The 27856-nt window shown below is 34.4% G+C and overlaps 3 protein-coding genes across 3 annotated transcripts; all 3 read right to left on the bottom strand.

The window, feature by feature from the left end:
• Positions 1–14456: 14456 nt before the first annotated feature.
• Positions 14457–15086, bottom strand: HO173_005454 (uncharacterized protein; the record flags this gene model as incomplete). Its single annotated transcript, XM_037307371.1, has 2 exons — positions 14457–14671; positions 15083–15086. The coding sequence occupies 2 exons, from the start codon at positions 15084–15086 to the stop codon at positions 14457–14459; spliced, it is 219 nt and encodes a 72-aa protein (XP_037165709.1).
• A 1011-nt stretch (positions 15087–16097) lies between these two features.
• HO173_005453 (uncharacterized protein) lies at positions 16098–18255 on the bottom strand (the record flags this gene model as incomplete). Its single annotated transcript, XM_037307370.1, has 2 exons — positions 16098–16988; positions 17041–18255. The coding sequence occupies 2 exons, from the start codon at positions 18253–18255 to the stop codon at positions 16098–16100; spliced, it is 2106 nt and encodes a 701-aa protein (XP_037165708.1).
• Positions 18256–22899: 4644 nt separating this feature from the next.
• HO173_005452 (uncharacterized protein) lies at positions 22900–24392 on the bottom strand (the record flags this gene model as incomplete). Its single annotated transcript, XM_037307369.1, has 5 exons — positions 22900–23131; positions 23295–23497; positions 23646–23991; positions 24060–24121; positions 24180–24392. 5 exons carry the CDS (start codon positions 24390–24392, stop codon positions 22900–22902), a joined length of 1056 nt encoding a protein of 351 aa, XP_037165707.1.
• Positions 24393–27856: the final 3464 nt, after the last annotated feature.

Below are 27856 nucleotides of genomic sequence, written 5' to 3'. Positions count from 1 at the left end.
TAATAAGATAAATAATTGAAAAAGTAGTAGTTAATAATATATAAAACTTAAGAATTAATATATAAAGAATTAATAAAATTAAAAGAAGAGTTTATTCTCTTTAATATTATAAGACTAAAAGTTTATACGAATTAAACTTAAAGATAACGACTCTTATATTGAATTTAAAATATCTCTAATTAAAATATAATATTATAATTATAAATAGTAAAGATATTATAAGAATTCTTTTAAATATTTAAATTATATTATAGATAACGAAGTATATAATTAGAGCTCTAATAAAGAAAAAAATTAAGTCTAATACTTATTACTATAATATTAAATACGCTACTAATTAAGTAATAATCTTACTCTTTATTATTAAAAGATGAAATTATTATATTAAATATAAAGTATAAAATAACTACTCTAATAAATATTAATAATAATAAAATCTTTATATTATAATCTTTTATTAAAGAGATATAAATTTATAAATCTAAATACGCGCTAATAAAAGTATATACTATTAATAATTATTAAATATTTTTATATAAGAAGTATAATCTAATCTTTAATTTTATAAATAACTAAGAAAAAAGTAAGAGTAAATCTTAAAGATATATATTATAAATATATAAGAATATAATCTTATTCTTAATTTCTCTTAAATTTATAATATTAATTCTAATATTTATTAACGCGAGTAATTTTAAATTTATCGTAAGTTTTTAATAAGCGATAAAATATAAATAAATATTATAATAATAGATATAAAGTAATTTATATTATTAATTTATATAGTAATTATATTTAATTTAAAATAAATATTTATTATATTCTTATATTAGATTTTATTTAAAAATATTAAAAATAATTATAATAAAATTATATAATATAATATTATATAATTAAAATACTTTAATATATTTAAATAATTTAAAAATTTAATAGAAATCTTTTTAAAAGAGCTATTTAATAGTTTTAATATATATAATTAAATTAAATATTCTATCGATTTACTATCTAATAAGCTATTTAAAAATAATTTAATTTATAATATTAGTATATTAATATATATAAAAGAATAAGATAGAGTTAAACTAGAAAATCTTAAATTTATATATATAGCCAATTATTAATTTATTAGATCTACGCTTTTTGATTAGATATCGCGGGTAAATAAATTAACGTTCGTAACCATTAAAATCTCGCCCTCCCGCGCCTCCCTTATTAAAAAATTAGATATATATTATTAACATATAGAATAACTTTTTTATTTTCTATTAAAATTTTAAAATTTTTTGTTTTAAATTTTAAAACGCTGTTTGCGCTTTTCGAATTTTTAAGAATCTTGAAAATTTGTCTTATAATCATTAAAGCGCAAGGAATTCAAATATCGCTCACCTATTTACTCGATAGCCCTGATTAAAAAAATAATTATAAATTTAATTTATATGCCTTTACTCGTATTATATAATAAGCTTATAGCGATTAGAGATTATTTAAATATTACATTTAAAAGAAAGTAAATTTAATTTTTAAATAGTTAGATTAGCTCGCTAATACTATTTATTAAGAAATTAAATAGCTTATTATAATTATATATTAATTATTAAAAGCTTAATAAGAATTATTATTAAGAATTATTATTTATTATTACTATTTTTAGAAATATTAGAAAGATTTATATATACGAAGTACTTTATTAAGATTAATATTTATAATATATATTATAGAATACGAGTATAAATGAAAAATAAATAGAAAATTATTTTCTAAGCTTATTATAGCTAGTTCGAGTATTAAGTAATATTTCTTAATCTTATAAATACTCTTATAATCTTTTAAGCTTATATAAATAAAGTATTTAAATTATATATTAATATTTTCTATATAATATACTTAAATAATATATTAATCTATTTTAGAATAAAAGAGTTATATTAAAAGTATATATATAAAATATTACGCGTATTATTAAAATATCGACTTTATATAAAGCTATTAAAATATACTTTTAATTATAATAGATTATTTTTCTAAGATTTTTAATAAACTAGCGTAATATTTAAATAAAGTTATCGCGTATTAAGACTATTACTAAGTAATTAAAATTAGAGTCTATTAAAAATATTTTAATCTTTTTAAAATTTATAGATTTTTATTAATAACGAGTAAAGGTCTATGAATTAAATTTATAATTTTTTTTTTAATTAGGGCTATCGAGTAAATAGGTGAGCGATCTTTAGTAAGCGAACTTTGGTGAGCGATATTTGCATGCCTTGCGCTTTAATAGTTATAGAACAAATTTTCAGAATTCTTAAAAATTCGAAAAGCGCAAATTGCGATTCAAAATTTAAATCAAAAAATTTCAAAATTTTAATAGAAAATAAAAAAGTTATTACTATTGTAAATAACGTATACCTATTTTTTAATAAGAGAGGCGCGAGAGGGCGAGATTTTAATAGTTATAAACGCTAATTTATTTACTCGCGATAACTTAGCTAATCTAATTAAAGAGCGTAATAACTCTAAATTAATAATTAACTATATATATAAATTTAAGATTTTCAAGCTTAACTCTATCTTATTCTTTTATATATACTAATTATATAAGACTTTTTATAAAAAGTTATATCTTTAATAAATTTAATTTAAGAAGCGAAGAAAGACGAGATTAAATTATCTTTCTACTTTTATATTAAATAAAAAAGTATATAAGACTTTTAAAATACTTAAGCGAGTATTTATTATCGTATTTATACTAAAATATTATAATTAAAAAGTATTACTTATTATAAAAATTAATACTTTTAACGTAGATATAGATAGTATATTTAATTAATTAAATAAAAATAGATAATAATATCTTATTATATTTTTTAGTTATAAATTTAAAGACGTTATTTTTTTTTAAGATATTAATATATATAATAGAATAAGATAGAACTAAGTTTAAAAATCTTAAATTTATATATATATTTAATTATAAATTTAAAGTTACTACGCTCTTTAATTAGATTAACTAAGTTATTATAAGTAAATAAATTAACGTTCGTAATTATTAAAAAATATCGCTTATTAAAGTTCGCTTAATAGCCTTAATTAAAAAATAGATATATATTATTCGAATTTAAAATAACTTTTTTATTTTCTATTAAAATTTTAAGATTTTTCTTTTAAATTATAAAACGTAATATGAGCTTTTAGATAAAAAAAGAAATATTAAATTTAGTCTTATAGATATTTAAAGATAAGAAATTTAAATATCATCTATTAAAAGTTCGCTCGACAGCCTTATCGCTCTAATTAAAAAATAGATATATATTATTTAATTTTAGAATAACTTTTTATCTTCTATTAAAATTTTAAGATTTCTCTTTTAAAACTATAGAACGTAATATAGGCTTTCAAATAAAAAAAGAATACTAAAATTTAGTCTTATATTTCTTCAAAGATATGAAATTCAAATATCGCTTATTAAAGATCGCTTACTAAAGACCGCTTACTAAATTTACTCGATAGCCCTAATTTAAAAAAAAACGATTATGAATTTAATTTATAAACCTTTACTCGTATATAATAAAAAGCTATATACGATTATATTAGACTTTAAGAATTAAAGATATTACTTATAAAATAGTAAGTATCTTATTTATATAATTTTAAATTATAGTAATTTATATTATTTTATAATAATAAAAGAATTTAATATAAAATAGATTTGCTAGATTAAGAAGTTAGTTATAATTTAACTTTATAATTAATTATTATAAGAGAAAATTTAATTCTATAAATATATTATTAAGAAGATTTAATGTTATTAAATCGAATAATAGCGATAATAATAATAATAATAATATTCTCTTTATCTTACGAAATAAGCTTTATAATTAGAAATATTAATTTAATCTATAAAAATATAATAGTATATCTACTATAGTTAAATATTAGCTATATACTCTCATATATATTAATTAAGATTTTTTATACTTTTCTAAATACGTAAGATATCGCGAATATTATTATTAAAGATAATTATAGTAAGAATAATTACTTAGTAATAAAGAAAAAGTAAATTAACTATATAGAAGTAACTCTTATAAAAATATCGTTTATATTTATATTAGCGCGAGCTAGTAGATAAAGTAATATAGATCGTATAAGATTTATATATAAGAATATATACGTAACGTAAATAAGCGAGGCCTTAATATATATTAGCGTAATCTCTTAATTATCTAATATCTCTTTTATTTATAAAGAAAGATAGAAGTAGTAATAGAAGAGATAATAGAAATAATTATAATTATAGCTATATTTATAAGTTAAAAGTCTTATATTATTATATATTAATTTAATAATTTAATAGCTCGTAGAGTTATATAAATAAAGATTAAATATTACTATTAATATATTAATATATTTCTTATATTATTCGAAAAGTATTATAAAGTATTTTTTAAGATATTTATTATATATAAAGTTAATCTAATTAAGCGACTATAATCTTACTTAACTATTATCTTAATTAATATATTTATTATATTATTATAATAATATATAGCTCGCTATTATAATATTATAATAAAAAAGAATAAAGATAAAATAATAGATATAAATAAAGACTTAGTACTTATTAATAGTATTATTATTATTATTATTATTATTATTAGAAAGAATAAAAAGTTAAAATAAAAGTAAGACTTTATACTTATTAATACGACTTTTAACGATTATAATAATAGAATTATTACGATTATAAAGTAATAATAATAATAATAATAGTATATTATAATAAGATAATAATATACTTATATTCTATTAATTAAGATAATAGTATATAGCTATACTATCGCGATTTAATATATAAATATACTAATATATTTAAAAAAATCTTAGAGTAAATAATTTAAATACGCTATTATAATATATATTAGTTTAGATTATATTTAAACTAATAATAAATAATATATATAGAATTAATAAACTTATAAGTATTAATTATAAAACGTAATAATAATAAAATTTAGAGATTTAACTTTCTAAGAGAGAAAGTAATAATAAGAGTAAAAGTATTTAGAGTAAATTAATAAACTCGCTTCTATTATTTATTAGATTATAAACTATATAGCTAGAGTAAGTATTTAATATATTTAATAAAAATCTTAAGTATTTATAAGTTCTCTTTTTCTCTTCTTCTTTTTTTAGTTATGAATTTATCTAGTAACTAATTTATTTATTCTTATAATTACGCTTCTAGATCTCGTAATTATCTAGCTATTACGTAGTTTTATTAAAAAGAGATCTTATTATCTTATAATTTTAAACTTTTTAACTTAACTCTATCTTATTCTTTTATATATACTAATAAAAATATTTACTAGATAATAATTATATAAGAGTTATTAAATATTTACTAAATAGATTTAAATTATAAATATAATATATATATAATCTATATAGCTTTCTACTCGATTAAAGTTATATTAAAATAAACGAGTAAAGATCTATAAATTAAATTTATAATCGTTTTTTTAATTAGAGCTATCGAGTAAATAGATAAGCGTATTAGAAAATAATATAACTATGTTATAATTTAGTATGTGGTATAAAAGATATTAATTATTCTATGTGTCTGCAGGATAGATATGTGTGATGCGAAGTTCACGCTGGGTAGCCCTAGCCCTAAGCCGAGGCAAGGCCCGTGACAGAGCGATCTTTGGTGAGCGAACTTTGGTGAGCGATATTTGAATTCCTTGCGCTTTTATAATTGTAAGACTAAATTTAAAAATTCTTTTTTTATTTAAAAGCCCACATTCCGTTCTATAATTTGAAAAAAAAATCTCAAAATTTTAATAGAGAATAGTAAAGTTATTAAAGGGTTAAAAGTAGAGAAAGAGATTTTTAATAGTTGCGGACGCTAATTTGTTTACCCGCGATATTTAATCAAAAAGCGTAGACCTAACGAATTAATAATTGGCTATATATATAAATTTAAGATTTTCTAGTTTAGCTCTATCTTATTCTATTATATATATTAATAATACTTATTAAATTATTAATTCTTAATATAGTCTTAATATCTTTTTAAGAAATTATAATAGACTATTATAGATCTTTAATCATCTATAAATTTAAAAAGTTTCTATAAAATTTGAAATTGCTAATCGCGCGTATATCGCGGAAATTATAAAATTCGTCGAATTAGTAAATCTTATTAGAATCGATATAGATATAATATTAATATAGATATATTAAATAAGATAATTAAGATATTAAATTATATAGATAAAAAGAAGATATAATATAATAGAGAATATCTCCGCTAAGGCTCGCTAGTTATAGAACTAAGAAATATATTAAAAATACGCTTATAATACTATTCTCTTTCTTCGTTAAATTATATTTCATAATTAATAAGTAAAAAGATAGAAAAATAAATATATATATACGCTTAACGTCTGAAAAATAGTAAAAGTAATAAAGAAATAATCGTATCCGAGAATCCCAGTATCGTATCTTTCTTCGTTAGAGATATTAAGAATAATAATAGCTTTTTATATTTACGCTATAGCGATATCGCTAGCTAAGAGATATATATATATAAGAGATCTAGTTAAAAGAAAATCGATATAGTATAACGAAAATTATATCTATAGGCGTAGGAGTAAATTATAATAATTTTCGAATTCGTATTTAAGCGAATAAGATATCTATAAAATAATACGACGTAATTAACTAAGAGCTCTCGAATCGAATCGAGTTATAGACGCTAAAAACTCTAATTTAATATCAAGTAACTTTAATATAATCTTCTCTATAATATATTATTTAGCTAATATTAATTATATTTTATAATAATAATAATATAGTTTATATATATATTAGTATAGCTTTAAAAGATCTTTAGAGTTATATTAATAACGAGGGTTTACGCGAAAGATTATATATGAGATAATTTCTAATTAATATAGATCTAAGAAATCGATTCTCGATTTTAGAAAAAATAAGACTATTATAAAGATATTAAACGATTTCAATTTAATTAAAAATGAACTATCCGAGATAATTTCGGCTCCGGGAACGCTATCGCTATTAAAGGCCTCTCGCCCTAATTTCTTTATAGATAAGACTCTTCGAGATATCGCTTATGAAAGTCGTCTACTAAATTCTAGTAATTTTCGAATTCACCATTATCCGCATTATATCAGTTAAGATTATTATCGAGATCTTTCTATTTAACTTTATACTTAAAATAACTATAGATTAATTTAAAGCTAAGTATTTCTTTAATAATCTATTTAATCTAATTATTAATAGTAATATACTTCGATAAAGAATTTATCTATCTTAATAAGAGGTTATTTATTATAAGACTTAAGAGATTAAGATAAAAGATATCGTAAATTCTTATAATTAGCGAAAGTTTTAGATAATATAAAGTTTTCATAAGACCTATAATCTCGAATAAATTAAGTCTCTTATAATTTAATTTGCGAGAAAGGCGATCGAAGATAATATTCTTATTATTTAGAAAGATCTTATCGCCTATTTAAAAAGTAATCTTTTATCGATATTTATTAACTTATATAACTATAACCTTCTAAACGCGATCTATATTACTTCGAATATACTTAAGAAATTATTCTATATAGTTTATAATATTCTTCGCTTAAGTAATATTAAGACGCTTACGTATAATCTTATAGTCGATAATATTTAAGCTAAAAGTTATTTAAGAATAAAATTCCTTATTCGCGAGAAAAGATAAAATATTAATAGTCGATAAGATAGTATTATTATTAATAAACTCGATAATAGATAGCTACTTTATTCAGTTATTCTATATATAATTATAATATATTTAAAGATAACGCTTTATATTCTAATTCGCTTACTCGATCTATTTATTAGTTTTAGAGTAAAAGACTATTAATAGCTTAGCTATAATATTTAATCTCTTATAAAAAGATTTTTATATAGTAGCTATAAATTAAGAGTCTTAATTTAATATTATTAAGATCGATAGACTATATAAATAAAATATCTTCTTAAGTAATAAGTTAACTATCTTCTTAGTAATAATATCTCTATTAATATCGAAATAGGCTATATAATAATATTTCTTAATAAATCTATTAATTACTACTTAAATAGCGTTATAATTATTAGATATAGATAAGCCTATAACGAAGTCGACTAATATATCTTATTATCGTTTCTATAAAATTAATAGAGACTATAATAAACTATACTTCTAATCGCGAGGCGCCTTAGCTCTCTAATAAATATAATAATTCCGAATATAGATGGCTACATATCGCCCTTATTCCTCGTTAATAATACTTTCTTTTAAATAGTTTATAGATACGAGCTATCTTAGAATAGCCGTAGAATAGTTAATTATATACCTCTCGAATAATATCGATATATATATCATCGAATACTTATAAACGATTCTTATAATAAAGTACTCTATTCTATATAAAGCACTTATTAAGAGTAATTTCTTAAAACTTATTCTTATCTTCGATAATAGCGTTACGAATTTTCGTATAATAGTTATTCTTCTTATTAACTTCTACTATCTTATAATAGATAAGATTATTAATTATATATATATTAATACTTTCGCTATCTAACTTTAATCGATTAGAAATAAAAATTATTTAATACTATTAACGTAATCATTCGTTCTTAAAATCGATTAGTTTATACTTAGTTATTCGTATAAATATATTCGCCTTAACGTTCTAAGATTCTAATTAATAGATAATCTTTATATTAAATTCGAATAGTATATTTAAATAGCGGGCCTAACGACGACTAAGGTCTCTTTCTTCGATAAAGTATATTAATTTCTTATAATTTATAAAGATTTTAATAGAAATATCGATATATTTTAATTTAAGACGCTAGTATTTAAGATAGCGAATAATAACTAGTAACTTCTTATTATAGATCTAATAGTTATACTCGATTAGAGTAAGATTCTTACTATAGAAGACTATCGAGTAAAATACTTTCTTATTATTATATTAAGAAAGAATATCTTCGTTAACGTAGTCGAAAGAGTTAGTCTTTAAAACGATATTCTTTATCTTATTAAGATAATATAAAACTAAGACTTTCATAACGACGACTTTCAGAAAATAAAAGGCCTCTTAATATACTAAGAATTAATTAAATATAGTCTCTTTTACGGTGAGTTTTACTATAGATTTAACTATTTTAAAGAAATCTCTAATAAACCGTCGGTAAAAATTGTAAAATTCGATAAAGGTCTATATCTCTTTAAGGTTAATAGATATAATCTACTCGATAATAGTCTAAATTTTAATAAAGTCTATTTATAACTCGTTTATAGATATTAGTAAGTCTAAAAATTTAATTTTCTAAATATAAAATTCGCACTTAAGGATATTTATTTAAATGCCGATATTTCTTAATTTCTAGAGGATTTATCTAACGTATTAGATGTATTTCTTTTTTATCTTACTATAGATAAATATATTATCGAAATAGATCTAGTAGAAATCGTTTAAATATTTAAATAGAATATTATTCATATACTATTAATATATAACTAGGTCGTTGATTAGATCGAAGGGGAGAATCTAATACTTATATACTTCTAGAGAGGTAATAAAAGTAGTAAAATTCTCGCTATCGGGGTATATACGTAGTTTATTAAACGCGGCTATAATATTTAATCGAGTAAGATATTTATATCCCTAGATCCTTATTAAAATCTTATCTATTAATGAAATTAAGTATCGATTTCTTTTAGTAATAATATTTAACTTTCGATAATTCATATAAAAACGTAACTCTTTATTCGGCTTTTTCGCGAATAAAATAAATAAGGTGAATAGTGTATAGCTTAGTATTATAAATCCCTTCTTTAAATATTTATTTAAATACTTCTTTATCTATTTCAATTTATATTCTAATATTAAATAGATTCTATTTTTCGAAAGTTTCGTTTTATCGAAGCTATCGTTAAATTTTAACTTATAATTATAAGAACGATATAAGAAAAGTATATTCGTCTTAGTTCTATTAAAAATATCGAGATAATTATAATACTTCGTAAATAGCTTATATTTCACCTTCTTAGAACTAATCTCGTCGATACTATTAATTTAAATAAGATAATTAAAATCGCAATACCTTTTATATTTCTTTTCTAAGTTATAAAGATAAGATTTATTAATCGATATGCGAAAACCGCGAGGTATTTAGATAATAAGAGGTATATATAATATTGACGAGTTATTATAGATCTCATTCACTATTAATATAAATAACTTATTATCTTTTTTACGGGCTAGCTAATAGTAGACCACTATATTAATCTCAGCGATATTAATAAACTTAGACTTCTTATTATTCTTATTCTTATTTAATATAGAGATATTTAAATTAGTCTTATTATCGTAAGTAGATAAGAGAGAGCTTTATCGTTTTAGTATAATAGATAAGAGAATAGATAATATAAGTAGTCGAAGCTCCGAAGTTAATAGAAAGAGGAGTTCATTTATTATTAATATCTAATTACTATTATAATTATATCGATCGAGTAGAAAGAGTATCTTATCTCGTAATATATTAAGAACTACCCCGTATTTATTCATTTAAGATTTCTCGATTATTATATTATATTTTAATAATATAATTAATATTAGATATATTTCTTCTTAATAATTTTCTACTATTATCGTTAAGAGTAAGTAGTATATAATTAATCGTTTTACGATCTAATCGTTATAATCTCTTAGTAATTTAGATCGTAATAGTGGGAGTAATTCTAGATATAAGACTTTATATATCGCTGAGATTAAGAACTCGTTTATAACTATATAAGTCTCGATATATTTATTATCTATAAGAAAGTTCTTAAGTAAATAAGTTCTTTCTTATAAAGAAAGCGTAACTTATATACGAAAAGGACGACGTACTAGGGCGTTATTAGAGATATCTATTAGATATACTTTATAAGTATCTCTTATTATAACTTTAAAAGAGGCTATTTATTTTTTAAATTCGAAGAATAATCGTTGTTATCCGTAGTGTCGACGTTATTAATTTCGAATTCTTTATCTATTTCCAACGCGTAGAGTTATACTTTCTTAAAGGCCTTTTTATTAGTCTTAATTTAGATAGATATTATATAGTTCTTTTAATAGTAATCTTTCTTATCGTAGTTATAGTATATTAATTCTCTTAGTTTTAAATTAGTTATAATATTTAAAGGCGTAGTAATTATACTTAAATTGAACTCGATAATAAATATAAGATATATATTAATCGCGGATATTATTATTAATATCTATATTATAATTAACTTAATAATAATCTTTATAAACTTAAAATTCTTATAATTAGCACGTTATAAGTTATTTAGCTTTCGAAAATATTCTTTTATAGTCTTTAAAATAGTAAAACCTTCTATAACCTATTATATCTCCTTTAATTTCTTTCTTAATTTCTTAAAAAGATAGTTCTCTAATATAAGAATTTCGTTATAATTAAGAATAATATCTAATTAAATAAAGTCTAAATAGAAATTAATAAAGGGTTAGATTTCTTATTATAGAGTATATATATTATATAATATATTACTACGTCGATCTAAGTTCTTATAAATATTAACTAACTCGTTTATAATTTTAATAAAAGATTAATATAGATTAATAAAGTTTCGAAGTTTTCTATATATCGTATATTATATAGTCTTATCGCCGAGTTATAAGACTATATAGATTATCTTAAAGTTCTTAATAAGATAATAATCGCTATTAATCTTAAATTTCTATTCTATTTTAAAGAACTAGTCGTTCTAGATAAAGTCGCTATCGTCGATAAATAGAGATAAGTCTAAAATCTTAATTAATTTCTCTTTTAAATATCTAGATATACGTTTCTCCTCAATCGATAATAATTATAAATCTTTTATTAACTATATTTTAAGACTATTAACTTTCCGCTATAGAGAAGTTATATTCTTCTAAAAGTCTCGAGCTAGTTAATTTATCTTCTCGATTATTCTATAGATTTAGTATAAATTATTTATAACTAGATTCTTTTCTATTACGACGATATAATATCGAATAATAACCTCTTAGAAATTATCTCGCTTTTAACGAATTTTATTTAATATAGTTATAAATTTATTAGATTAATACTTAATCTAATATTATAGTTATAGACTATTAGCGATATTTTAAGATATATTTATTAAATCTATCTTATTAAGAGCATTATCTAATAGAATTAATATTCGTTAAAACTTAATTTACTTTAATAGAGTCTTAATTTAATTTATTTTTTCGATATTAGACTTCGTTATAAAAAAGAAGAAAGAAAGATTTAAAATAAAGTGGAGAGGAGTTTAAATACTTCGAAAGAATAGATATTGAGAATATTAGATATATTAGAAAATAATAAAGCCTCTCTAAGGCGTATTAAAATTATTCGATATTAAGAATAAAAAATTTCATTATAAAGCTTAAGATAAGATTATTTCTTTGCGAGAGTTTAATATATTTATTTCTTAATTATTTAAGACGTTAAGAAGACTATAAATACTTTAAATAGTAGCCTTTCGAATATACTTACTTCGCTTAGAGAGTTTCTTATCTTATAGAGAAGTTATATATAAAAAAGTTTTAAAAAATAATATCTTTAATTAACTATAACTCGACTATTTCTTATCTAATTAAGATCTTATTAAAATCTTAGATATTATAATATATAAAGTTGTAAGTAATACTACTAATATATATTTTAAATATAAAAATATAAGATAATATTAGCTATTTCTTTCGATTCGCTAGCCGTATAAATAATCTAATACCTTCTTTATTCCTTAATTACTATTTATTAAGATCGTTTCGCTATTTCTTTTAAACTCTTTAAAATCAATTTATCTATTTAATAAGCTTATCTAGAGATATAATAGCTTAATTTAATTTCTTACTAAAACCTCTATTAGCGCGTTTCTTTAAATTTATCTATTAATATAAATGAAATAAATAGATTAATCTTAATTATAATATTAGAATTAATATAAATATAATATTAATATAGATATATTAAATAAGATAACTAAGATATCGAACTATATAGATAAAAAGAAGATATAATATAGTAGAGGATATCTCCGTTAAGGCCCGCTAGCTATAGGGCTAAGAAATATATTAAGAATACGCTCGTAATAAATCTAATTAGAATCTATCTAAATTTCGTCGATTTAGTAATTATCTTAATCTTTTTTATTAGTTCTATTAGTTTAGTAGTAATATATATAAAAAAAGAAAAGTTCTAATAATCGACGTTACGATAATAAGATTCTATAATAACGAGTATTAACGTTAACTTAAATTTGACTATAGAATTAGATAATTTAATAAAATTAATCGCGTAAGTAATACTCTAATATAGCGTATAATAATAGATATATTAATAATAATATATATTAATGTTATATGTATATAGAATAATATTTAGAGTATATTAAAGTATATTATATAAAAATTTTAAAGTTACTGAAAATTTTTAAAATTACTAAACTAATAGAATTAACGAAAAGGATTTAAATATAGATAAAGTCTACTAAATAGACTAAATCGTGCTAATCGTACGAACTCGACGGAAATCGTACGGAAATTAATTTTTTAGATTTATAGATGATATTATATTATCTTAATAAAATTTATTCGAATACTATTTTATATAAAGCTTATATTCTAAGCTATAAGCATATTAACATCGTAATGTAACGTATTTTCAAGCAGTACTATATCCATACTACATTTTGAAACCTCGGCTTTTTACTAAGGTATGTCTTAAGATGCCTCTGGCCCACCCATAGGGCCATCAGGGGTAGGCTTGGCACCACCCACAAGGCATCCGCCCACGCGGGTGAGTGATAGGAATATCCCCCATCCAAAAACCGGAAAATCGATCCAAGATTTCTACAACCAAAAAGCCTACTTTAGCTAACATTCTTGCCAGATAACCCAAAGATCTCATCGATACAAATAGATCGCTCCGCAAAAGTGTTATCCTCGAAGAGAATGATCGTCGAGTTTGTCTCAGCTGACAAGGTGGAGAGACGTGGGCGGATATTCCTAATATGTGCTGGGGTGCGGGCTACCCAGTAGTGAAAAGCTAGCCAAGCATTATGGGAACACTGAGAACATCGCTACAATTGAACATGTTTACGGTACTGCATTTGATTGATTCTCCGGATCCTCCCCATAACGATATCTAAGAAATAGATTACATCGTCGGTTAATCTCAGAATATATGAGATTCTCTACAGCCTCATAATCACCGTAACGAATTACAGTAGATATTGCCGAGTAGATATATGTGTTACGATCAAATGCCAATCGTTCTAAGAAGGCCAAGCGAGACTCGCTCTGCACCCAAGAGTATACGTCCTCGAGAGCGTCAAGTAACTACTCGTGACGTATCCCGTCGTCGTCGTCCTCGTCGTCGTCGTCCTCGTCCTCGTCGTCCTCATCCTCGTTGTCCTTATCCTCGTCGTCCTCATCTTTACTCGTAGTAACGATATCGATAATATCGTCACATAGCTTCAGAACAGTGTTATGTTCATAGAGAATCCGAGTATCTTCCAGCTGTTCTACCGTACCCCGAAGCTCTTTATCTCGCTCTACTTATTGAATACAAATAGAATTCTTCGAATAATAAGTATCGTAGTCTTGCTAAGTAGGAAGACTGTAATCTCGATATAAATCTTATACGTTAAAGGTTAAACGTTATATAGGATCTTAATAGCGAAATTTAAGATTATTATATCGATAAGAAGAATCGAGGAGAAGTCTAGTAGATGATTTATTAAAGCCTTCGAATATATATTAAGAAGGTCTATAAGGTGTTATAGGCTGAGGTTAACAGCGTATTATTATGTTATAGAGTGTAGGATCTCGACGTTACTATGGATTTTATTGATTTCTCTAAAATTGTAGCTGATTTTGAGAGCGTAATTGCGAGAGGGCTGGATTTTATTAATTTCTCTGGAATTATAGCTGATTTTAGGAAGCGTAATTGCGAGAGGGCATACTCATTTTCCTATTGTTGACGCTTTTTTTGATGACGATTCGCAGTACGTATGGCAGCAGAAGAAGAGGTACCATAATCGAAAAGAGTTAACTGAGATATAATTTGTAGAGACAGAATTCTTTTGGAGAAGAAATGGAGAGACGGAGATAAAGTTGAGATTATTAACAAAATTTGATGTTCGTAGCCAAGAAATTTAGTTACTTCCCGAATAGGTACCTGGCTTTCTCGATTCAGATCTTGGCAGTACTTTTCAAAACTTGTCGACAGGAAGAAAGCTAGCTTTCCAATCAGGGCTGCTCTGCGCGCATATGGAATCATCAATGTAGGCTTTACACCGCATCAGATTTATGGATTACACCATATTGATTTTGTGATAAGCGGAGGTGAGATGTAAAATCAGATGATATTAAGTAGTAAGCGTTAGGTGGTAAGGGGATTTAATATCAGTAGCGGAGCCGGGTGGGACTTGTTGTTGGGGGTATTTAGTTCGTATTAGGTTCGATTCCTAATGGCGCTGGTACAATGGTGTTGCGGTGCTTTTTATTTTCTGGAATCGCAAGGTGTCTAGAGTGGATTGAAGAATGGAACGGTAGAGGCTCAGTAAGTGGAATTATCTGCTGCATATGAGGGGATAGAAAAGTGCATTTATCGTTTATTCTTGCGTATTTGAAATGAAACATTCATCGTATTATCTGATATATCATGCAGCTGCACATCTTTGATCCATCCATCTATCTAAACGCTTAAAGAGGGGATATATATAGCTCTAACATGGACGGTCGTGGGATGAATGAGTGCAGAGATTTCAGAAATCGATCGCTGGAACAGAAAACCCCGGCCTGCAACTTTGTGTCGTCTGAATCGTGTCTGATCTGCTCCAACAGTTATAAATTCCTAGGGGCGCCCTCTGAAGGTAGTAAGTCTCGTTGTCGAAGACGCCGTCATCCCGCAGAAAGGTAGTCCCATTCGTCATGCACACCTTCAATTGCTGAGTCAAAAGGAAGGACGGGGCTGGTTCACCCCTCGGTTAACAACAGATTAACAGCCACGCCACATTTCCCACCCTCCTCCGTCCAGGATTCCGCTCCGTCAACGGTCTCGAGGAACACGTCGAAGCTATCCTGCCACTCTTCCCTGATCACCATACTCTTATCCGCATCGTCGTCAGACTTGCAATCAAAGGTGGCCGTGATGCCAAAGATGCGATCTTTATCGCCTTTGTAGCCAGAGACCCCAATCACAGAGCTGAAGAAAGTATCTATGGTCATGCAGGAACGCAATCGGTGTATGGCAGATTGTTGTGGGTACGGAACAAGTGCGATACGTAGCGTGGTGTGGGCTTGTTTGTAAGGCGAAAGTTTGTGCGCATCGAGAGTAGGAGACTCGTGTTCTGAGACTTGAGGGACATTTTTCAGATGGGCTGAATTAGTGGAGAAAGTGCGCTGGGAAATGGCCTTCGTAGGCTTCGCTCGCTTATGGGGGACAGAGCGTTCGCTATCACTGGAGAAAACCGCCTTATGCTTCCCACGCTTGCTCCCTTCCAACTCCGTAGTCACTCCTTGGCCACCAACGCTCCTGCGCTTTATCTGTTTGGGTCGCTGGAAGACATCTTTCTCTTTCGGTAGCCGAAGACTTTTCTTGACTGCGTTGATGAGCTTGCTGGGTGGCTGTGTAATGGCTACGCTGGAGTCCAGCGGCTTATGACCAGTCGGATCAGGCGCTGCATCGTCTCCTTCGATCGACGACCTTTGCGAGTGGAGTTGTTCTGCCATCTGGTAAGGGTCCTCGTCGAGTTCTTCGTCATCGTCGTCTATCCCGAAGTTAGGACGATGGGGACGGCGACGCCACACTGGGCCAGATTTACGGCGACTAGCTGGGCTGTAGTCGTCGTCTCTCTCGTCATCCTCCTAATGCCCAGCCTTTGGGAAGAGAGGGGCGTTTCCCTGGGGTAGCTGTCACGCTTTTCGGGCCCCGAGAGACCTGTTTGGAGAACGCAAGCGGCGTTTCGGAGAATCCTGTTTGCGGGCCCATCCAGGGACGATAGGGGGTAGCACCGCCTCTGAAAACTTTGACAATGAATCTTTCACCATTTATGTCAATACTGGCGAAGGTATGGGCAGCATCCCATAACCGATACACCACTTCGACCTTTTCAGCGTACTGTTGACCTTCGATTAACGGTAGTTCTACCATTCTCCGAACACCAAGTTTTTGCTTTGTGACAAAGGGCGGTAGCGTCCCTTGGTAGAAATCTTTGGCTTCTGCTAGCCATTCGATAGTATGATCATCTGGTAAGCTGGTCGTCATCGTGACGTGATCTGGGTCATCCATGACTGGACTCTCTGCTTGGTCAACCGCCTCTTCTGCTTTGCGTCCAGCACTCGTGGGCAGATGTGTTGCATCGTCGTCAGAAGAAGACGAGCTCTGCTCGTCAATCACAGATGGCTCCTGATTTTGCACTGGCTTGGTGTGACTTTCGTGCAGTCCGACCGAGCGTTCTTTGGGAGAACCTTTCGTAAGCTTTGCTGGTGTATCTCTCGGTCCAAAAGTTCTCTTGATTGAGCCCTGTCTGGATTCACTCGCCGTGGTAGCATTAGACTGTTCCTCGTTCGTGATTAGATTGGTGTTCGGGGGCGCAATGTTGAAAGCCTGATAAATCTTGCTTGCATCCGGCACAGGATTAGGCTTTTGTGACTGTGCGCGTCTTGCCTCTGTCGACATTCCCGCTTGATGAACTGCTCTCGGAGTTTGGGTACCGGCCCTTGAGTTTGCGATAGATGTGGTGTTGCGACCGTTAGACCCCAGGTCGTGCCTCTTGCCTTCGACACGCCGTTCATGCGTAGATTCATCAGGCGAGATGGTCGTAAACGGAGTCGATGGACCGGTCTCGTTTACGGTTGAATAACTTACTGTTCCAATTTCTCGTTGCTTCGATGACCGTGACTCCGCTTCTGGGGCAGGAAGATCCCCGCTCAGTGTCAGGCTGTGCACCACTGGCGGCCTGTCGAGGTTATGTTTCGGCGGCTCTGTATACTGTTTCTTCGCTCTTATGGGCGCCCCATTTGAGAATTGGATGGGCAAACGTGTGAGGCCCGGATGCGGTCTCTTTGCAGTGGGGTTGGTTCCAGCACTCGTAGGCTCACTATTTATGGGACTCCACTGAGCTTTCTCCATCACCGGTGCTAATTATCGCAAATGATTTTGACAGGGAATGACTTCACGAGGTCAGAAGGGTAAGCCAGTCTTCCCAGCGAACAAATCAACGTTCAGAAAAAGTCTTGAACGAGTATTGAAGGCCAGATTGTCAGGTAAGAAAGTGATAGATCGGCCTTGCGCGTTTCCGGCTTGGCGCCCTAAGCGCGCCCAAAATAGAAGGTGCTAGGACTGAAGTTCCCACAGCAACAGCAACAATAGCAGAGACCTATTCTACTCCTACCAATGCGTGATGGGGCTTTGAATATAAGATGAAGAGCTCGTTGCAATTGCAGGAAAGATGAAGGGTCGGGCTCATCGTACATGTTAAGCTTCAAATCTCTAAGCTTATCAGATACAACAGTAAGTGTCACATTCCGAAGACCTGAACCTCATCACCCTGCCGTTGGAGTACATACAGACCCTCATCAAATACTTGGCGAGGATCTCTTTCCTGGCCTTATGCTTCTTACCTAGTATGAAGATATACATTGCTGAACCATCTCCTATGTAGCCTTCACTCGCCCATTCGTGGCTAACATCTAGACTCCATCCGTTCACCACCCTCCTGAGACGTCTCGAATACTATATCAGCAACGGCTACCTGGGCCATCATTTCCGTCTACATTGCATTCACCCTCACCCTCGATGTCCGCTCCTCTACCTCCCCACTTTCCCACGCCGGCATCTTTCGTCTCCCTCGAGTCATTTCCTGCCTACCTCAGACCTGTCTCTCTACATCTAAGCTGCCAACGCCGCCGTCCCTGGGTCCATACTATGCCGTCTTGCATAAGCGATGAAAGAGCCGATGATTGAGACAGCATTGCTTGAGGTGTTGGCGGCGGGGTAAATGGATACGGAGGTTGTTGCGAGACAGGGCCAAGAAAAGAGATGTATGCGTGCATGCACCTGCTACGGCTGTCATTAATCCGTATCGATCTTGTCTCATGTTAGCGCATGGGCATGAGCGAGGAAACAGGGATGGCTAGTGGGAAGATAGGATATGGACATCGAAGCTCTGGCGGACTACGGTACGGCACGGAGAAGGTTCGATGTGTCACACGGAACAAGACATGAATCCCCAATTGGCTAGGTGTAGAATTACGCGAACATTGTCGACAGTCACTCTCTCGTCGAGGGGTCGTCAAGGCCAAGCGCTTCTGCTCTTGCTCAACCCCACGACATCGGTTTTTTATTGTTTTGCGCTGCATCTATGCTACTTGCTCGACAGCGGTATCAATGACAACAGCACCTAATTGTGAGCGTCTAACTAGACCCGAACGTTACACAAAGCATAGCAGTCTCTGCACAGGGTCCCATTGCCCTTAACTACTACCCCGGGAGCGAATCTGTACCTATCCAATTCCCAGCGGATGTAAAGGCGAAAGCCGTGCTTCTAAATGGGAGTGAGAGCTGCTCACTTTTGAGGCACAATTTATTGACGTATGTCATATCACCAATGTGATAAGCAGTCGCAGTAGCGAATTAGGTCGCTCAAACCCGCAGATTGAAATGTTCTCTTAATCCAACAAAGAGGTTTGTCAAAATTCGTCTTAAGCGCGGCCGTTAATCATTGACGGAATGAGATAACATGCAACGGCTTTGCCGATTATGCCACCGCTACTTCGGTGATACCAACAGCCCAGGTTTGATTTCTTGCCTGCCGACAATTAATGCTTCTTCGGTCATGACAGAGGATTCTTTTGAGCATCGTCAAAAAACCTTCGACATGAATACCAATCATGTTGTCAGACGTCCGCCAAGTGCGGAGCAGTAGGCCCCCCAAACCTTCCCCCCCCCCCCCCCGGCCTCCGACACCCAATGGCTGCTTTAACCAGGACGTCCTGACACTGGTATCTAGCTCGACACTCTACCCGCTAGATCGTTACCCTGAAATACTGGCTTTGCACCGTCTGTTTTAGAGTAACAATCATTTGATCTGGGGTTTTGCTTTCGGATCGACCATGGCGAGGAACCAGGTGGCCATAATCCCGGATTGAGCTCTGGGGAAAGAAAGGCGCTGCCGATCGCAATGGAACATTTGAAATCTTAGCCGGTGAGGGATGTCGGGCATGGTGACCCCGGGTACGGAGATCCAAAGGGACGAGCCAGGATGTTATGGATCCCTATGGATTATCAGACGGATACCTTGACAGCGCAATATTGATGCTTTGGCCAGACTACCGTCGTAGATGATAATCTGGCGCTGGATCCTGGCATCGATCAAGTCAGCATATGCTCTTTACACGTGACAACAAACACAACACAACAACAACAACAACAACAACAACAACAACAACACTAACGAGTTATAGTTCATTACCGCAGTGGTCTCAAAATCCACTCAAAGCCACCGTATACTTTGAGGCAAATCGACCGCCACGTACCTTATCTACCTCGTCAATCCTCCATCACATCGACTACAACATCTTCGATTTATCCAGCAAGTGGAGAAACATGAGATATCGTTCGCTGTAGTAGCGGATCAGAATGTTCAATGCGATTTTCAAACCCTTTGGCAGCAAGAACGAACAACCATCAGAGAAAAGATTTCATACTTCTTCTGGCGCTGATCTAGGGGTACATACCGCACGACAGGAGCAATGAATTCAGAAATCAATGCATTACGCCTAAACACGTCGGTCACCAAGTTAGGTATATGCAACTCAATATTACCCCTGCACAATAAGTAATCCACACGGCCTCACCCTACTGTGAAAATGCATCATTATCTCCTCCAATCACCTTCCCGTTCCCACCCTACTATCCGACCAACGATTCAACCCCTCCCTCTTCCTTCCAACCTACAACGTTATACGCAATCCCCCTCCCTTCCCGCCTCGTGATGCGGAGTTCCGTATCTGTATTCGAAACCGCCGTAGCCATGCCGCCAAACTCTGCCTCGCCTTCCGCACGTATCCCGTTCCTCAAAACAGTCCTGAGTGTTCGGTACTCTACTATACTCGGTCACTTGACATGCTACGACCGATCTCACGCGACGGACGCGGATGTTCGATCCCCGGCTCTGGCGTTTGGTCGGATGGGCCTTCGAGATCTCTGAATACCCGTTGCAGGCCTGTGTTGTATGTACGGACGGACGGACGGCAAGCAAACAAGCAAGCAAGCACACTTGCGAGCGCCCCGCCCTGGTTTTCTACACACACACACACACACACAATCTACTAATATACCTACTATACAACCTCCTTCTCCATCTCATCCATCCATCCATCCATCCATCCAACCATCCAACCATCCCTCTCGAGTCATCATCCCCGCAGCACCAATCCCATCACAGAGTCATGTCCATGCCTACGTACGTACGTAATACCAAAAACCGCGCCATCCTGCCGGCTCAACGGCCGCACTCCGGCATCGGTACTTGAATCTGAGGCGGTAGGGGCGTAGGTAGGTAGGTAGGTACGGTTTATGCAAAAAAGCGCTGGGTTGGTGTAGGGGGTTAGTTGTAATCGTACGGAGGCACGGTTTCGGGAATTCGTACGCCCCGGCTACGTGGGGAGATCGCATGGTTTGGGTGTCGAGGTGGGCTTCTGAGGGCTGTGGTGGCTGCTGTTGTGGCTGTGCTTTTTGTTTTTGTTTTTTTTGTTTTGTTTTTGTTTTGTTCGTTTGGTAGGGTGTGTGTGCGGGTGGGGTTGGGGGAGGGCTGTGATTTGGGGGGGGGGTTTGATGTGGTGGTGGTGGTGGTGGTGGTTTGTTTGGTAGCGTGGGGGGTTTGCGATAGGGTGGGAGTTGTACGAATAAGATTGAACAGAATAGGAATACGAATAGGGATAGGAAAAATGACTGATAGTCTGTGCGTCTCGTTGACAAGGTTAAGAGCTCATTGGTAGAATTTACAGGTATGATTTGCAGAGGTGTATCTACCTACCTACCTGTCTTCCTTCGTACTCCAAGCGGACAACGACATTCTGGGTCACTATGACCTTGACTGCCTGCTTCGCGCTCTACTTCATGCATGCCGTTCGATTCGATCGTAAGAATGTTTCCGTCTCAGAGACTGGATTGGATGTTACTTACCCACTAACATCTCTCCCAATGTATTCTTCATCTGATCTTTTCGGGCTTCGTGCATACGATCTTCGATACCGTCTGTACGTATATGCGAAGAAGATGCATGGCAATGAGTATGGAAAGGGTTCGTGCTCTGCGTCACGCAAGCGGCTCGGTTCGATGCGCGGAGGAGTCTTCATGGATGTTACCTAGCTAGCGATTTAAATGTCTCTAATTTCGCCATCTAGACCCTTTGGGCCTCGTGCGTGTGCTGGCAGAGGAGGAAAGAGGCCAGGAACCATGGCAGTGAAGAAGACTCTCAAGGGGCGTGGAAGTTGTTCGTGCTCTGTGCTGAGATTGCACACTACATACCAAGCACCATGTACCACGCAGATAGAGGCTTTCGGGAATGTGTTGTAGGGTTTTGATTTTTTGGGCCTCGTGCGTAAGATCTTGAATGCGCTCATTGACATGTCACCCACGGCCGTGCGGAATCAATGGATGCGCGAAGAATACAGCCTGGTCACTCTTATCAACCTCCACCTTTCCACATCCCATCCCCATCCCCCAATCCCCATCCCCACCCTCACCCAGTCCTGCTCCACCCAAATGCACCTACGGCACAATGCAAACCGGCAGCACATCCAACACGACCCCCACACACCCGCTCGCCACCACCGGCCCAATGAACAAATCGTCCGTCACCGCAAAGCCGGGACACAGCTGCAGGACCGAATTCACCCCGTCGGAGCACGTGAGGGCGCCGGTCGCTACGCTGCAGACGACGGGGGTGTCGCTGGCTTCGACTTCGGCGGGGGGGTCGAAGAGGAGGAGTTGGAGGCCCGTTCTGGTGAGTGGGACGGGGTGGGTTAGTCGGTGGGGTTTGTGAGGAAGGAGGAGGGAGGGAGGGGAGGGGGAGGGGAGGGAGGGGAGGGGGTTTGGGGAGATGGGGGCTTGGAATGAGTATGGGCGGGAGGATTTCAGTTTGGGACAGAGGATGGGAGTCTTACTGGCCTGGAATGCGGAATGCGATTTGACCGACTGAGTCGATCATTAGGAAGCCGGTTGATGTAAGAGAGAGGACACCGGCGGCGGAAGGGTCGGTGAGGCCGTTGAAGCCCACTAGCTCGCCGTCTCCGTCGTCGATCTGATCGTAAGTGCCTTCGAGCTGGGCACCGTTCAGAACCACCGGGCTCGCTAGTTTCAAGATGAACTTGAGGGTTTCGGAGTCAGCACGTCGCTTCTTGGACGCAGGTTGGAATCTTGAAACAGGTTCCGGGATTGTTCTACGTTTGCGAGAAGTCTTGCAATTGAGAAGCAAAATCCAATCAAGAAGAAATGGCTCCGAAAAGACAACTCACAGTCGGCAGCGCATTCGCGCACTCCGTGACGGTAGACGAAGCAGTAACAGTGACCGTGGAAATAGTAGTAGTGACGGTGGATGCGGTAATGGTAGTTTTGACAACGGTTGTAGGGGCTGGACCTACGACTGTGGAGGTTGTTTTGACCGTTGTGGTAGAAGGGCTGATGGAGAGGCAAGAACAGGCAGAGGAAATCTCGGACGAGGCGAAGGCGGACACGTAGGAGGGAATGGGCTGGTTGTTAATGTTGCGTTCAGCGAGTTTTGGGGAGATAGCACGTTTGGCGGGAGCGGAGGTGATGCTGTAGATGACTGTTGGGGTGGTGGTGGTGGTAGCTGTAACGGAGCTGCGCGATGGTGTGTGAGTTTAGCAATTCGGATTTTCAGGGACGCACGGTGAGGAAATATGACGTACACCTTCGGCGTGACTGTAATGGTGGATGTCACCGTAGAAGGCTTCGGCGTTGACGTCGTGGTCTGTAAGAATCAGCAATGTTTCCCCAGGGTCTTTGCTGGCTAGAAGCAAGTCACGTGCTGTAGCTGAAGTGACGGTCTTCACTGGTATTGAGATGAAGGAGCTGCAGAACGATGTTGCAGAAGCTTTGTACTGGCTGAGAACACTGATAATGACGGTGACGGCCTTGCACTCGTCCACGTTCCTGATCTTGAGGTCATTCTCTGGGGCTGGAGCACTGAACGCGGAACCGCTCAATGCCAAGAGAAGGCTTAGGGCGGTGAAGGGTCGCATGATTGGGATGGAAGACGACTCGGAAAGAGGACAGTATGTAGAGTATAGGGATGGCTCCCAAAGATACGAAAGAGCCTTGTTGACTTAAGAGAGGGAGACACCAATTTTCAAGTGCAGTCAGCGAAAGCTGCAGACCGGAAAGCAGATTTGAGGGTGAGCAAAACCTTGGTTCTTATGCTTGAAGAGGCTGGTCTGGGAAGAGAACCCATCCAGTAGTTGTCGACCAAAGAGACGGATGTCCGAGCTGGAAATGCACTTGCTTGGGTGCAGGCACCGGTGCGCGCGGGGCTGACCTCCAAATGCCGTCTTCATAAGCCCAAGATGGACAGAGTGAGCTAGTGATTACGCCACGAATCATACCTACAAACGTCTGCAGGCATGGAGGTGTGAGACTTTACTCGGTTCATTGCACGTGGAGGAGGTGACTGAGGTTCATTACCTGCCTCTTTAGTCCTGGTACGACATCTCGCCGTCGGCATGAAGGATTGCGCACGCCACTGATACTGTAGACTTCTGGAATCAGCCACAGTAGGATACTTGACATAGAATCAACCGAAGAGCTAGTGTAACGGTCGCTGACTGCTCAAAGCCTCATTGGTTGCATGTCCCTTGACCCGTGTCTGGCTAACGAAACCATAGATCCCGTGAATTAGTGCTTTCGGCAGCGGACCCTGAAGCACGCTCTCGTCTAAATGAACCAGATTCGGAGAAGTTCTTTTCATTTGAGGAAAACTGTCGTTGTGAAAGCACGGCAAAGGCTACAACGACTGAAGAGACGCGAAGCAGAAGAAGGGTAAGCTGGTTTCGAAAGCAGCCCGCTGCTGTTGAAAGACAAACATGAATGAATGAGATAGCGTTGTGCAGAGTAGTGAAATTAGTTGATACTCAGAGTCTGTGCGAAGCAAATTAGCTGAGATGAGGTGAACGCAGATGTATGGTGCGACAGGTGTTCTGAGTTGCATCATGAGCTATGGCAGGACGTAGGTACAACCTCTGCATGTGTGAAATGCGTTGGCTTAAGCAGGGAGATCGAGCCAGCTTTAGTCCTACAGGAACAAGGAAGACTCAATCTTTGAGCTTTTCGAATAACATTGTGGGGGGCCGATGGTTTTATGTGGACGGTATCGATTGAGAATAACACGGTGGACCACCTTGACCGCTGCAGTGCTCCGGCACTTCGAGGTTCCTTGCAGTGCGTGCGGGGCCTCACTGAGGAGTATTAGCTTCACATCTGAATGGCCCTAGACTAAGCGCGGATGCGCAAGAACCTTTGGGTCCTCCATTCATAAGAAGTGCCGCTAGGACAAGGGCAAAGAAGGCAATAAGAGCTTCATCACTTCCAAGAAATCTAAGCGCATAAAGCCCCAGTGGCAAAAGAGTCCGGCAACCTCTGGCTTGAATTAAGTCTTGCTCTAGCTTCGAGGAAGTTTGCATCTCTGTCTACTGTTTTAGCCCTCGAGGGAGCCGTAACGGCTTTCGGAAAGGGAACGGATCGAGAAAAGGGAACCGTCAACGTTGATGGAGAGCTCGAGAAGGGATTGAATTGAATCGCGTAGATACCGAAGCGAGCAAGGGGAGTATCGAGTAGATCTGCTTGACAGCCTAAGTAGAGAGTGGGATACTCGTGAGCATTCCAGAATGACTGGATCAGATTGTTGATGCCCTCGTATCGATCGGGATCGGGAATGGCGACGACTATCGTGGATTTGGGCGACCGCGTGGGAGTTACCAGAAGCTGAATGCTGAATTAGAGCGAGAGCAACAATGCCCGATGTCGAAGCGAGAGGCATTTCTTCCACCTCAATCGCTCAGTGAATGTGTCAAGCAGAAATTCCTGCAGTGCACCTAACCAGCAGTGACATCAATGCTGTGTATTACACAGTACTCCCGCATTTTCTTTGCACTCTATGGCATTCGGACATCACCGTCGAGCTCACTACCCAAATTCAAGCCTCTGAGAGTCGAACCAGATTGATGACGTGGCCCAGGCGTGGTCTTCCCCGTTGCTCGTTGTATGCCCAGCTCTTTTTCGAATACGTCACTGCGTTGTTCATTTGCCAGAGGCATTGAAACTCCCAGGATATTGGGAAGGTCCTTGGATGCGGGGAATTCGGAGACTGATGCTGTTACCACATGGATGTCAGCCAAAGAGCGCGATGGTGCGTAAAAGGAGTATGAGAGGAGAAGGAAGGGTACACACCAGTTGGACCTCATCCTGAAGTGCTGGTTGCGATGCGCAATGCAATAGGACGCCTTAGCTAGAGGAAGAATGACCATGGCATGTCCTGATCGAGTGTCGCAGAGCCACGTCGAGCCCCCAATGATGGATGTTGCCGGAGTCCACCATCCCAACCAGCAGACATCAAACCTCCCCCCTGGGACTTGAATTTAGGCTTGCACCACTCCTCATCATGGCCGCGACAGTGCAGATACTTTAGCGATGTTTGTCGTGCCCAGATAGTGTATAGCAGCATCACTGTTTGCCGCAGAGAGTGACAGGCACAGAGAGCGCCATGGAAAAGAAGGATGAGTGAGGCTGAGGAGTTCAGGCGAGACGGCGCCAAGACTCGTAGGGCGGAGTTTGGATCCTTTACCTACACACAAAGGTCTCTATGACCTAAATTTAATCTCCTCAACATCTTAACCCCCCCCAACGAATCCGGATAGCAATCACAGTCAGACCAAACACCCCCGGGCTCCCCAAACCCCTCGTAGCCCCACTACACAATCAAACATTTAAACCAATCTCACGCAGAGCTTATTTCAAAAAAACAAAACCCAAATCCATTACAAACAATAAACGTATTTAAATATTAAAAACCAATAAATACCACATTAAAATAAAAACATATATAAATATATAAAAAAAAATAACTATACCATTATTTTAATTATCATTTCTTTAAAAACTCCCATACGGATCATTTAATATCAAAATAAATTTCTTAATATTCTATATTAACAAATTAGTCTCGAGCTAGCGTATATAATCACTAATATTACGTTAAACCTCAAACATATATATAACAATCTAAAAAAAACATAAAATTATCTAATACAAATTAATATAAACAATTTTAAATACTATATAACGCAATCTAAAATAATCTAAAAAAACATAAAGATATAAAACATATATAAAAATAAATTATATAAAAAAATAAATTAAATTATACCTAAAATAAAACTAAAAAAACTAAAAATTAAAGACGTACGCAAAATAACCATCGGAAGATACGAGATTTGCACAATCGTGTTAGCCGAAGTAGTAGCAACCAAGGGCTAGCGATCTTACAGGCGAGGGACAAGGCAAACACCCACCAACACCTCTCCCAACCCGCTATCGCCACCAATTTTTTAAACATCCACAACTCCGCCCCGCCACTAAACCTCTAAAAACGCGTATCGTCAGTCCTCGCAATACGGGGCTACTAGAAGGACAGATAATAAACCACCAAAGACAT

The sequence above is a fragment of the Letharia columbiana genome (genome assembly GCF_014066305.1).
Source record: "Letharia columbiana isolate WasteWater2 chromosome Unknown Sc0000015_s0, whole genome shotgun sequence".
Lineage (NCBI taxonomy): Eukaryota > Fungi > Ascomycota > Lecanoromycetes > Lecanorales > Parmeliaceae > Letharia > Letharia columbiana.
This window is presented reverse-complemented; position numbering and strand designations above follow the sequence as displayed.